At 41.7% G+C, this 13988-nt stretch overlaps 1 protein-coding gene across 2 annotated transcripts in view; it reads right to left on the reverse strand.

Annotated features, from left to right (window-relative positions):
* Window positions 1-2758: 2758 nt before the first annotated feature.
* Window positions 2759-13988, reverse strand: part of LOC112675383 (antigen WC1.1-like) — a 52518-nt gene continuing 41288 nt past the window's right edge. Inside the window, exons 10-16 of one of the 2 annotated variants that reach the window (XM_049102438.1) lie at window positions 7330-7371; window positions 6923-7237; window positions 6034-6171; window positions 5553-5645; window positions 5181-5264; window positions 4515-4652; window positions 2759-3500 (exon numbers count right to left, since the gene is read on the reverse strand). In XM_049102438.1, coding sequence (XP_048958395.1) covers window positions 3382-3500; window positions 4515-4652; window positions 5181-5264; window positions 5553-5645; window positions 6034-6171; window positions 6923-7237; window positions 7330-7371 — 929 coding nt within the window. In that variant the 3' untranslated portion in view covers window positions 2759-3381. The remainder of the gene's footprint in view (window positions 3501-4514; window positions 4653-5180; window positions 5265-5552; window positions 5646-6033; window positions 6172-6922; window positions 7238-7329; window positions 7372-13988) is intronic. The other variant, XM_025471988.3, reaches the window with a different exon arrangement.

The following is a 13988-nucleotide window of genomic DNA, read 5'->3' on the forward strand; positions in this document are numbered from 1 at the left end:
GTCAGCAGCTGGGCTGTGGCTCTGCCCTGGATGCCCTGCAGAAGGCGGCGTTTGGGCCAGGAACTGGGAACATCTGGCTGGATGAGGTGAAATGCAGGGACAGAAGGAACAGGGTATTGGACCAGGATCCAAGGACATATGAGTTTATATCCAGAAGCACTTCCTGGACTAACTGTATTGTGCTCTAGCTTCAGGAGAGGCTATTGCCTGATCTTCTGGGATATGAGGGAGAACAATATGCCACTGATGTAGGTGCAACCCCATGGCTTTTTCAGGCTAACTCAACACAGTGATCCCATTCTTCTTCTTTCCAGATGAGGGGACAACAGTTCCCCCCCATTCATGCAAGTAAGTGGTTCTTCTACTCTGAGCCATATGAAGAAAGAGACACCCATATTTCCAGGGACCTGCACTATGGAATCTACATATTTATGGAAAAATTAACCATGCCAGTATAAGAAAGTCCTAAAGATCAGGTATTCGTAGTCCTATTAAGTTGTGGCAGCTATTATGTTTCAAAGATTTACCAGCTTTCATTTTATAAAAATCCCTTAGAACCAGATTTATAAGACAGTTGACACAGCTCAAGGCAGGACCTAGGTCGATCACATCTTGAGATTCAAGTAGATCCATTGTATCTGAATGATGATTTCATGGTCTTGAGGACTCGGGAGATGGCTAGATTATGGGGGATTCTCCTGGGTTAATGACCTTCTCTAAAAGCTCATGCCCCTCTTTTCTCCTCAGGCACCAGTTCAGGCTCAGCTCCTATACCTGGTATCTTCTCCCCACCTGGGATACTCTCTGTATCATCCTGAGGGATCTTCTTTCCTTGGTCCTTATCATCCCAGTGACTCAGCTACACAGGTGGAAAGCAGAGCACCAAAGTGTACCTTAGGGATGCTAAAGGATCTGGAAAATAGTGGGAAGACTATTAAGCCAGTTGTGATATCAAGAAAAGTGCACAAGTACTAGTCTCAGTCCTCATATAGCAAAACTCTACTTTCTCTACAATAGACTTTAAGAATTGAAAGATTTGAATCCTTGGCCCTGGGCTGAATATAAAATCTCTCAAAAATTATAGGACTTCCTATGTGAACATGTTGGTGGAAACTGAAAAATTGGTGGAAACTGAAAACTTGTAGTAGCCAGCTTTCTATTTTGGCTTTGTTGACACCATTTATCAGAAGTAAAATATAATAATCTTGGTGGTTATACTTTATTCCATCATTGACTTCATTATTTCCCTATGGCAAATGGCCATGTATATTGCACTGAGAGAAATCTTGAGCATCTTCTAATCCCCCTCCCCTGTGAAAAATTATGATGACTGCAAAGTGATTGTAGATTGGAACCCCTGACAACATCCAGAGTCATCAATGAAGTACTAAGAGGTTGGGCTCAGCTTATAACCAGGTCATTACTCTCAGTTCTAATACTTTGTGATGGGGGGTTTGGAGACATAATATTTCCTTGGCTATTGCTACAGAATAGCTCTCTCCATCTTGAGGAATCACATTTGCATTGTAGATAGTTACCAGATCAATGCAATCTTGGAGCAATATGTTTTCAGAGAAGAAACCCACTGGACTCAAATTCTTCCTCTTATAGTTCAATCACATCAAATCCCTCTATCCACATTTATAAAACCCACATAGCTGATTGTTCCTGGTTTGTCTGTCTACAACTCCTTCTAGATCTCCTCTGCCTCAGTCTCTTCTTTGCCTTCTTGTCCCACTTGGATGCAAGTCTGTAGATAAGTGGCAAATCGTCCTTTATCAACTTGCAGTAAACAAATATGAGTTGATATAATTCACCTAGAAGGCTTTATAACTGGGCGGACAGGAAATGACAACGTCCTGAAGAAATAGGAAGTAGTGATGGAGAGGAAAGACTGAATTTAAAAGGAGTTGAGGGCAGCCTGGATGGCTCAGCAGTTTAGCACCGCCTTCAGCCCAGGGCGTGATCCTGGAGACCCTGGATCGAGACCCACATCAGGTTCCCTGCATGGAACCTGTTTTTCCCTCTGCCTGTGTCTCTGCTTCTCTCTCTGACTCTCTCATGAATAAATAAATAAAATATTTAAAAAAATAAAATAAAAGGAGTTGATAACCAACTAGACATGAGAGAAGAGTGAGAAGGAATCTGTATGAGCTTGAGTAACAAATGGAAAAAGTAACCTACAGAATAAGAGCTTAAATAGGAACGTATAGTTACGGAGAATTGGATTTTTAAAATTTTACTTATTTATTTATTTATGAGAGAGAGAGAGAGAGCAAGTGCATGAGCAGGGGGGAGGGCCAGAGGAGGAGGAGAGAGTCTTAAGCAGGCTCCACACTCAGTTCAGCACAGAGCCCAATCTAGGGCTGGATCTCACAACCATGAGATCATGACCTGAGCTGAAACCAAGAGTCAGATGCTTAACTGAGTGAGCCATCCAGGTGCCCCAACTTGGATTTTTAATTGAGCCACAAAAATTTGGGCAAGATATGGAAAACTGTATCCCTTCTCTCGCACTAGCCAACCTCCCACCTTCAACTTTGAAATTCCTACCTAAGTATGGTGCCTAGGAATTGTTTAAAAACAGATGATATGGGCAGCCCCGGTGGCTCAGTGGTTTAGTGCTGCTTTCAGTCCAGGGCGGGATCCTGGAGACCCAGGATGGAGTCCCACATCGGGCTCCCTGCATGGAGCCTGCTTCTCCCTCTGCCTCTCTCTCTATGTCTCTCATAAATAAATAAAAATTAAAAAAAAAAAAACAGGTGATATGACATCTCAAGGAAGAGCATACATGAATGTTCAGGTCTGGGTTTTTTCCCATGAGTTCATCGTAGTAAGAATGAAAGTATGAGTATGGACTAAATTTAGAGTCCCTTGCCTAAAAAAGAGACCTGGAACATTTGTGAACTCAGGTAAAGTAATGCCTAGAGTAGTCTGTAGGGGAGCTGAGAAAACAGGTCAGTTCGTTCACCTTGTATTTCCTTTGAGGGAAAATGTGAATGGAGATAAAACCTGCTAAATAATCAACAAAGCAAAAAGTACTTTATTCAGAATATTTAATTTTAATTAATTTCCATATAATTCAATTATAAGTCACTATTGAAATATAGGCAATTAAATATCTGAGACCTTATCTCATTTTTTTAAGAGTTTTATTTTTTTTTTAATTTATTTATGATAGTCACAGAGAGAGAGAGAGAGGCAGAGACACAGGCAGAGGGAGAAGCAGGCTCCATGCACCGGGAGCCCGACGTGGGATTCGATCCCGGGTCTCCAGGATCGCGCCCTGGGCCAAAGGCAGGCGCTAAACCGCTGCGCCACCCAGGGATCCCCTCTTATCTCATTTTTAATGCAATATCAGGGGGAAAATATAGTGAGTGTTTAAGGTACATTTAATTCAGTATCATCATACTCAGGGTCCCCTTCCCCCTGGAGCAGCCAGGGACTATCTTCTCCTTTCTCAGGTCCAGCTACTCCTCTAGAGAGCTGTAGAGAAGAGCCTGAAACAGTAAAGACAAGTTTGATTAGAACTGTGACAAAGGGAGAGGACAGTGCCCCACAGTGGAAGCAAGTCAAGTAAGTGGTGATGACAAAGTTTCAGGTAGGCTCAGACAATTTGATATTAGTTACAACACAGATATATCAAGGTTATTGCATCAGGTTCCAGTTCTGTGGGTCTCTGGGAAACACTGTTGTCACAGGAGATCTAGGTCAACACAGATGTTCTATGAAGGCACGTTTCTCAGCAAAGAGATGGCCCAAGGATGATAAGAATCATAAGAAAGGCCATGAAAATTTCTCCTTTTACAATTGACAGGTCTGAATTCAGTAGAAGGAGGACACAGGAGACCTGGAAAAAACCTCAGGTCCTCCCTGACCATCTATCTCTGCTCTTGATGGCCTTGACTTGTGTTACCAAATGCCCACAATCACAGGATCCTTCCGTAGTTGCCACCTTCCCAGAGTCACATGCCCTAGATGGAGAAATACTCTTCTCTGGAGAATTAATATCTTCATTAGACCACTGAAACATTTGGAGCAGATTGGCCCTTTAATGCCCATAATTCAGACTCTATAATCTACCACCATGGCTTTAATTTTCAAGACTACCATATATCATAGACTTTGTGCATATTAGTGCTAATATATGATTATAATGCATCTTAAATTATCAAAATGCCTCATAAATTCCAATATTGCAATATTTCTTAAGTCTCTAAATGCCTTTCACATATGAGAGCACAAACATGTTATCAGAACAGTTGTTCTATTTTTGGACATGATTAATTTATAAGTCTTAATGCAAGCACATCAAAGATGAAGTCATGGAGATGCAGATATCAAGAATATAGAAAGATTCTTCCCTCCCAAGAAATGTGAGAGCACTAAAGAGAGGAAAATGGTCAAAGGATATAGATCTTCTGAATTTTGACTCTATAGGAAGGATCAGCAGTGCGGGGCTGAAGTTCACCCCTTCCAGGACAGAGACAAAAGATTACAAGAGATCCACTCACCTGCCTGAAAGGCCCTCATCCCATTTTCCTCCTCTGGGGGCACTTCCCCCTTCCTCATCCAAGAGGCAGGGGCAGCCTCAGGCACTGGTAGGTCTTCAGCATTATCATAACCCTCACTGGGGGCATCAGTCCTCTGAGCTGGGGGTTTTAAGGACAGACAAGGGGTTCAGATGAAACCACAGTAAATGGGTTGACCTAGGTAATATCTACAATCCCTTCTGCCACAGAGATTCTGATGGCTGCTGAACAGAGGCACTATTCACCCTGTGTTTTAACAAGTCTTTTCCAAGGTATATATTTCATTTTGATGTGTCCATAAACCAGAAAAATAATCTGAACATCCCAATATTTCCTCGTTTAAACTACATATTTCAGAGACACTCTTACACCAATGTGCATTACTAAAATATTTGGTCAGTTACACTTTCCAAATGTTATTTTTTCAAAACAGCGTGAATTTGTTGGGACTGAATGAGGGTGGTTCTGGACACAGAACCATGTGTGTGAGCCCAGCCTCACCATGAAGTACATCAGAGCAATCAGAGAAGGAGAAGAAAAGAGACTTCTAATCCTAGTCAAAGGGAGACTGTCCCTCTTGAATCTCATCTCTAGGAAGGAAAGTCACGTGCTCCCAATACCCAGCCGAGGTAGATTCACCCCTACTACCTGGAGCAGACTGAAAGTCACTATTTTCCTCACGATCTCCAGGGTAATATGGCAGTTTAGGCACGGGTTCATCTGACAGGGCCCCTAGTATGGAGAAAAACATCACAAAACAAAAAGAACACACCTTCTCACACCCATGGGACCTGTGGTAAGGCTAAGAAGAAATGCTGGAGCACATGTGGCTCCTGTTGTATAAAGAGAAGGCTCAGAGCTCACAGGGGCTCAGCAGGAACCCATCCTGCAGTCTTTGGAGGAGCTGCTCCTGTGAGCCTGGAATAGATAATGGGTCTACAGATTCTGAGAAGCCTTGGCTCACAGACAGCAGGGAGCTAACACCAAGGGGGCCCAGGAGGACAAGGCAGGGATACACACCAGTGTTGTCCAGCAGATCTTCCTTCGTTGTCACAACATGATCGATCTCCTCATACTCAGCCTCATTAAGAACATCTCTGAAACTGGGGAAGGCTGAGCAAACCACCAGCTAGTGAGAAATTGCCCCCTGAGTTCATCCCTGAAACAATAAGCTAATCATTCTCCCCAGTGCTTGCACATGGAAAAAGCCTCGGGGCTTCCAGGACTCCTCATAGCCAAGCACCATGTCTACATCTTCTCCCTCTCCCCTGTCTAACCCTGTATCCATAGCTCGGCCTGTATTCATTCTTGTCTCACATAGAAGCCATGACTTATGAGTGCTCACACTCCAACCTTAAAAGCTTCTACAGATTCAGCCCTTAGAGTTTAACAAGGGGCAGATGAAGTTTTTCAAACATATTTCCATCCCCCCTCCTTGTACCTGGCCAGATCTCCTGCCTCCACACACTCTCCATGTTACCCTGTACCCTCTGTAGCCTACCTCTTTGCTTTGCTCTCCATCTGCACATCTGAGTCACCAGGATGACGAGGACCAGGAAGAGAAGGGCCCCCAGGATAAAGCAGAACATCTCAGACAGGGAGAAGATGTCATGGACAAGACTTGGGCCTTGTCTGATCCCTAAGGAGAATAAAACCAATAGGATTTGGAGAAGGGCATGGGCCCAGGGAAACTCCCTCCAGAGCACCTGGGACAAGGAAGTCCCAGCCTCGGACCTAACAGAATTGACTGTGACCCTGGAAGCCACTCCCCCAGGCCTTGTCCTAAGATAAATTCAACTCCACTTCAGTGAGGTCCAAGGGAGTGCTGGGATTAGCAGACAGCTTCCCTGCTGCAACCGCCTCAGAGGACCAAACCACACAGCTGAGGCCTCCTTTCTTCGGGCCTCACCAGACCAAAACATCAAGCAACTCCTGGATGGGCATTTTGCTGTGGAGGAGTGACACTCATGGGCAGATGGGAAAACCTTAGATTCTGCAACACAGGAACCAGACTCCCTTGGCCCAAGGGCAAGAGAAATTTGAAAGGAATAAAAAGAAGCTTCCTTAAGGAAAATACCCTAAGACCTCCCCACCAGCTGATGGCTCTTTAGGATCTTCCCTTTTCTGAATTGGTTAATTCTGTCAGATTCCACAGAATAGACCTCAAGAATCTGAATATGTGACTTTGCCTACAGATGGTGGCTGCAGTAGATAGCACAGGGCAGCCCCTTTTCCCTACATCTTAATTACCACAACATCAAGGTTGAGACTTCTCCATCTTCTAGATCAGAGGTTACAGCACCTAGATACTTTTTGAATGCAAACTTCCCATTTTACCCAAGCCTACCCCATTGCCCCACTCTTGCTCCAGCTCCACCAGAGCCACTCACCAGAGCACCGCACTCCAGCATCCTCCTCGTGCTTGCAGTCGTTCTGCCCCCAGGGGTCCGCAGCACAATCCCACAGGGAGGACTCCCTGCCCCTGCATTTCACCTCATCCAGCCAGATGTTCCCAGTTCCTGGCCCAAACGCTGCCTTCTGCAGGGCATCCAGGGCAGAGCCACAGCCCAGCTGCTGACACACCACCTCGGCCTCTGCCAGGCTCCAGGAGTCATCACACACTGTGCCCCAGGAGCCCTCGTGCCAAACCTCCACTCGCCCTGAGCACACCGCGTCTCCTCCCCTCAGTCGGAGCTTCTCCTTGCCTGAAAAGGCAGCAGCACCTTCTGTTACTGTCCCCAGTGGGAAAGAAGGAGCCCTTGGGAGCCAACAGGGGAGGCAGGAGGAGCTGATGTACCTGTGCAGGGGCCAGCGGTCGGACAGCTCTTGGGTCTCACTCCTGCAGAAGCAGACAATGGGGAAGGGCTAGATCAGGGACAGCTGGGGGTGGTCTTGCCCCAAGTGAGATGATCTAAAGTGCTTGGCTCAGTCCAAATGACAAGTGTAAATAACAGACTTCGTAATTAATCTAATGGGCTGAGTTATTGAGATGCTCGCTTGCTAAATCATAGCCTTTATCACCATCTGACATTATTTTATCTATTTACTTGTTTATCACTTTCCACATTCCACAATAAACAAAATACAGATGTGTACATGCACACACACAGTCACACACACACACAATCTCCACGAGAGGAAAGGCCTTGCATGTCTTATTCACCTCTGTGTTTCTGCTATTAGAACAGTACCTGGTATATTGTATGCATTCATTCAACAAGTGTGCATTGAGAAACTTTTTATAAATACTAGGTATAGGGGCTTGATAAATATTTATTCAATGAATGAGTGAATAGAATGCAGTAAAACATAATTCCTTTAAATTCTTGCTAATAAGGAAGATAATAAAGGAATGCAAATTGATATTAGTGGTTTGTGGTAATAAATAGTGGATATTTTTTAAAGTCCAGAATCACAGAAGTAATTTGTATTCAATATCCCATTATATTTTTAATGGGAAATTATATAGCAGATTAGAAACTTTTCTTATCTATTTTTCAGTATGATGTGTGCACAAGCAAAGATTACTACATTAAGGAGATATTTTGGGGGGCACCTGAGCGGCTCAGTCAGCTAAGCACCTGTCTTCAGTCCAGGTCATGGTCCTGGGATCCTGGGATTGAGCCCCACATCAGACTCCCTGCTCAGCAGGGAGTCTGCTTCTCCCTCTGCCCTCCTCTTGATTTGTGCACTCTCTAAATAAATACATAAAATCTTTAAAAACATTTTTAAAAAATTTTTTAAAGAGGATATTTTTTGCCAAAAACTGAAATAAGTAGGATTCAGAGAAAAATATATTAAGTAGACAGTGGCTAGGTACTAAGACATAAATGTTTGCATGATACGCAAATATACTGAGAAAAAATACATTGAGAGAGGACACAGATAACAAATATGGTATAAAAAAACATAAAAAATTGAAACCAAAGGAAAAACATAAATTTGAAACAATATAAGAAAACTGACGTATACAAAGTACTTGTCATAAGATATCAGAATTAGCATATCCTTTTCATATTATCCTATCAAACTTCCTGCCCTATGAACATCTCAGAAAATGATGGCAGGACCTCTTTAGGGTGGTTGCTCACTTTCAGGACTGGAGACCTCACTATCACCCAACTCATCATATTTGATTATCATCCATGTAAGTTCTGATAGTTTAATATCTAATCAGCTTTCCACAGGAACAAGAAAAGGAGGTGAGGAAAGAGAAGGAAGGGAAGGGAGTGAGTCTCTGCCTTTGAAATATCTATCACCACGCTCTCCCTCAGCTGTGGACTTCAGCCAACTCCTAGCGGATCACCCAAGTTATACCTGAGCTGGCAGGGAAGGGATGGGGGAACCAAGGAACTGGAAAAGAATGTTGAGGAAAGAGAAAACACTGAAAATGCAAAAAAAGTAAGAAAGGGAGGGAGGGAGAGAGGGGAGGAAGGAGGCAAAGAAGAAGGAAGGGATAGAGGGAAGGAAGGAGAAAGAAACCAGGAGCAAAGCAATTGTTACTTTTATTTCAGAGTTCAAATATTTTAGAATAAGACATGGGTTTTTTAAGCTTATTGATTTGGGAGCTTCTATATTATTTGTCTTTAATACTCTGGTTATTTAAAACCTAAACATTTATGTCTAGATAAGAAGACAATTGAAAAGAGTTAGTCCTCAAAAGTAATTTGACAATATCTATTAAAATTTATGTGTGTGTGTTCTTTGATAGAATAATATCAACAGTGAGTAATCCTACAGTAAAAAAACTCACCTGTATGTAGAAAATCATATACAAAAATATTTATCATGGAAGAGGGAGGAGAGTTACCATGAGCTGCTCCAGGGGCAGGACTCTCTTGCTGATGGATAAAGGTTATAAGGAGGCAGGTTTACATTGTTTATAAAGTGGGAAATCAGAACCAATCAGACTACCAATACATAGGTAAATGGTTACATTAACTGCCCTAGCAATCTGGATGAATGAAATATTATACCATTGATTTACAAATGAATTAGATCTACCTGGAGGAATATCCATGATATATTAGGCCAATATAACAATAATGTGTAGGGTATAATTCCAATTTTGTACAATCAAATGACAAGACACTATCAACATAAACCCTTTAAGAGCATATGAGTTTGGATATGTTTCAGTGAAAATGGATGATTTGGGAAAACAGAACATACCAGTCCATTAATCCTGTTTACAACAGGACGGTATGAAAGGACAAGGAGTCATGGGATATGATTCACTTCTCTTTCTACATTTTTATATTTGTATTCCCTGCTCATGATAAGTAAGCAGTGTTTTTGTAATTTAAATGAACAAGAAAGGAACTGATCTCTAAGTGTAAAAGAAACTAGTGGAAAGAACATGATTTCCCTAGTGCCACGCATGGTACAACCCCAGCAGGAGTAGGTGTCATTGATTCAGGAAAGAAACATAGAGACAGGCAAAAATAAATATAAGGGAAGGCGCTAGCCATCCCATCATGACTCTGGTGTTTTTTACCTGATAGTATTATTAATTCCCTGAGGGACCATCACTAGGTGAGATACCTTTATGCTACTTGTACTTAAAATGGATCCAAATCTGCCTTCTTGTAACCTCTATCCATCAGCTGGAGTCCTGCCCCGTGGATTAGCTAGTTCATAGTGATTCTTTTCCTTCTTCCATGGTAAAGTCGTTCAAAGTCTGAGGTCAACAATCAAGTTACATCTGTTCTGGCATTTCTGCTAATTAGCCTAAGATGTCCTATGACAGTCCATAGAATGTATTAGCTTTTAAAAGTTAGTGCTACTTGATGGAATGAGCACTGGGTGTTATTCTATATGTTGGCAAATTGAACACCAATTAAAAAATAAATTTATAAAAAAAAATTAAAAATAAAAAAAATAAAAGTTAGTGCTACTTGAAGTCTATTTTAGGATCATTTATATTCCCAGTGATCTCAACCACTCCTATCTAAGCATCTCTAAGACCACTCCCATATTTATATCTCCCACCCAGATTTCCTTTCTAAATTCAAATTGTATACTTTTAAATGCCAAATGAAATCTCTACTTGAGTGTTCTGACCCACTTTAAATTTAGCATCTCCAAAACTGAGCCCATGAATTTCCTCTCATGAGTTTCTGCGTCTCCTATATTAGTAAAAAATCAATGTCATCCTTCCAGCAGCCACCCTTGCTCCTCCAAGCTATTGCAAGTCACCATTATGCATTTACATTTCCCCTGCAATAATCCTTTATCTTGTACTCAGAGGGATATTTTCTTAAAGCAAAATGACACTTCCCAGCTTAAAACACTTTCAATTAGTTTTGATTATACCTTGATGAAAATATCTTTAATTGTAACTATGCAATCAAAAAGATTATTATTTGATTCAAGAACTATTTTTTGTCGGTTGTATACCAGGTACTGACCACAGACAGCATTGGATGTACAGTGGTGAATATAATAGTCAAAGTCCTTGATCTCATGGAATTTACAAACTAATATGAGAGAGATAATCTGAAAATAAATAAATGATCGTTTCACATAGTAGTACTATGAAAAGCAAATATATATTATATATATTACATAGATTTTTTTTACTGTAAAATGTATAATAGGTTGGGCAGAGGAACTGGAACCCTGCAGGAGATATTGAGAAAAGCAATCATTATATTCAGGGATAATCACAGAGTATCAAGAGTATGTCATAAAAAATTTTGGGAGAGGTAATAGCACTTAAGTTGATAAGAAGGCCCTCACCAAAAAGATGATATTTAATGTGAAAACTGAATGATGAGAAGTTGACAAGCAAGCAAGCAAATAGAAGAGCCAGTGCAAGGTCTTAGAATGAATAATACCATCTGTCTGGTAAAAAAAATACCAAGGCACTAAAGGATGGTCATCCTGCCTTCCCTTACTTCCTCCATGCCTGGCTATTTCATGAACACAAAGAGAATCAATATGTGTACTAACTGAGTGGAAGAGTGTCTCCAGAAAAGGACTGAGTGGTGGGTAGGGGACAGATTCTATATATAGCTTTGTCAACCAGTATAGGTTCCTTAAAACAGGAAGCCCCTGGAGGCTTGTAAGCAGGAAACAAGATACAGACTAATTTTTAAAACTTTTCTCTGTCAGCCAGAGAGAAAATATTATAGAAGAAAAAGAGTGGACATGGAAGACCACGAGAAACTTTTGGAATAATTCAGGCAAGAAGACTAAGATAGTGACAATGGAAGGAATAGAGGCATTGAGAATATATTTGCAGAATAGAAGCACTGAGAATATATTTGCAGATAGAGCCAGCAGAACTTACTGGAAGTGGATGGAGTCTGATAGGAAGACTAAAGAGTCTGATGCTGAGCCCTGAAAGCATCCAAGATCTAGAGACTGAGCACAGGAGTTGTAAATCGGTAAGCAGAAGAACAACAATGAGGCCAAATAAGAACAATCAGTGAAGTCTAGTGATTGTCAGGAAAAACAAAAAATAAGAAGAGAAGTGAACCTGCTGAATACTGTTGTAAGTTCAGGAATACTGAAGAGAGGAAAGTTTGCTAAATTTAATTACTTTACCAATTCAGAAGAATGGTGGACCCTAATTCTTAACTGGGTGAGTTTAGAACACTAGAGAACAGAAAATTATGAAGACCCTGTCTAGTTACTGACCATACTTTCAGAAACTTAGCTGAAGAGGAGAGAGAAGTGGGATGCGCAATAACAAAGAAGTCAAGGAAAACTGTTTTTGCAGGTAGTTTTCAAGATGCGAGACACTCAAGCCCATATATACAATGATGAGAATAAACAGGAGACAAAGCGGGGGGAGGGAGCTGATGGTGCAAGGAAGGGGGAATAGAAGTGAAGAGTTTGACAAGATAAGTGCGGTTAGGATCCACAGCCTGGGCAGAAGAATTGACCTAAGATTAGGACTGAGGCCACTGATCCAGAAGACCAAGTAAGTACAGAGTGTGTGCAGAGACCACCACGTGAGTAGATTTGGTGAAAGGAAGATGAGGAATTCCCAGATGACTGTTCTAATTTCTCACTGAGTTAAGAGGCAGTATTATGATTTGAGAATAGATGAAGGGGATCAGGTGTTGACAATGCAAGAGAGCAGAAAATATGTAAAATATGATTTGAAAGATAGGGCAAGCACACATATTGGAGAAGTACAGTAGAACCCAGAGACACTATGGAATGCCCAGTAGAGATTGTGTCCATGGATTCAAAAATAGACTAGCAACATGACTATGTGTTATTTCCCCACATTTCCCTTAGTCCAGTTCAGACAAGGAGTACTCAGGTAGTTGACTTTAACCAGGTCTAGAGTTTGCCAGGTGAGGTTGACAAAGAAAAGGCAAGGGAGTTAAATAAACTAAAGGAGAATGATTATAATGTTGGATATATTATCTCATCTGGCTAAGAAAAAAAATGTGCAGACATGAGGAGAGTAGGGGAAAAAAAAGAAAAACTGACAAGAGAAAAGATTGGGCATCTCCACAAGAACGAGAAATTATTTGAAACAGAGCACTCTAGGTGAGGATCCATAAGAATAAGAAGCATTGGTCAGAGAATGGAATAAAGATATCAAGATTTTGAAGTGTACAATTATTGGTGATCAGTAGTATATGCATAGGCAGAGATAGGATGGGAGGAAAGGTGCTTAGAAATGAGAAAGTCAGTGAACTGAGAGGCCAGATGTTGTCTCAGTTGTGTTTAAGGATGTTGAAGCAAGCACCAAAGGTTCCAGGAGTGAGACAGAAATGAAGGACTTGGTACAGTCTTCAGTGGACCAGGGGAAGTGACCAGAAAGTTAAGATGATGACAGCAACAAACAAATGTACTAGGCGGTATTGTCTCAAGGTGTGAATTTCAAATAGCTGGATGTTGGGAAGAGAGACAGAAGAGGAATTGTTGAAAATGACAAACTGAGAGCAAGGAGTATATCTCTTCCAAGTCTCAGCCCAGAGAAAAGTATGTTCAGAGAGAAACAAAGAGCCTCCAGTTGACAGGAAAATCAACATTTTCAGGGAAAAGTCAGGTTCTAATCAGAACATGAAAGTGAAGGGAACAGTGCGGGCATAAGAGACTTTGAAGATGATGGGTTTTAAATTCCAGCAGTCTCTCCAGAACATTTTGGGAGAGTGAGATGAGGAAGACAGATTAAGCACATCATAGTTAATGAAAAGCCTAGAGGACAGGATCAGCCCCAAAAACTGGGATCCTGAGGGCCTCTTATAAGAGACAAATTAAAGCAGAAAGTCATGGAGACATGAGGCCACTGACTTCTGAGCAGTTCCTCATGGTGCAGCAGTCAAAGAGACAAATTGCTTTTTAACAGGAATGTTTTCCTGGGCCTTCCCACAGAGAGGTCTCTGGCTCTGCTCACCATTCCAGGGAAACCCTGAGCCACTCTCCCACCCTTTTCTGCTCTGGCCATGATGGGATTTTCTCAGTGCTTCAAAGACACCATGTTTCCTC

The sequence above is a fragment of the Canis lupus genome, chromosome 27 (genome assembly GCF_003254725.2).
Source record: "Canis lupus dingo isolate Sandy chromosome 27, ASM325472v2, whole genome shotgun sequence".
NCBI lineage: Eukaryota > Metazoa > Chordata > Mammalia > Carnivora > Canidae > Canis > Canis lupus.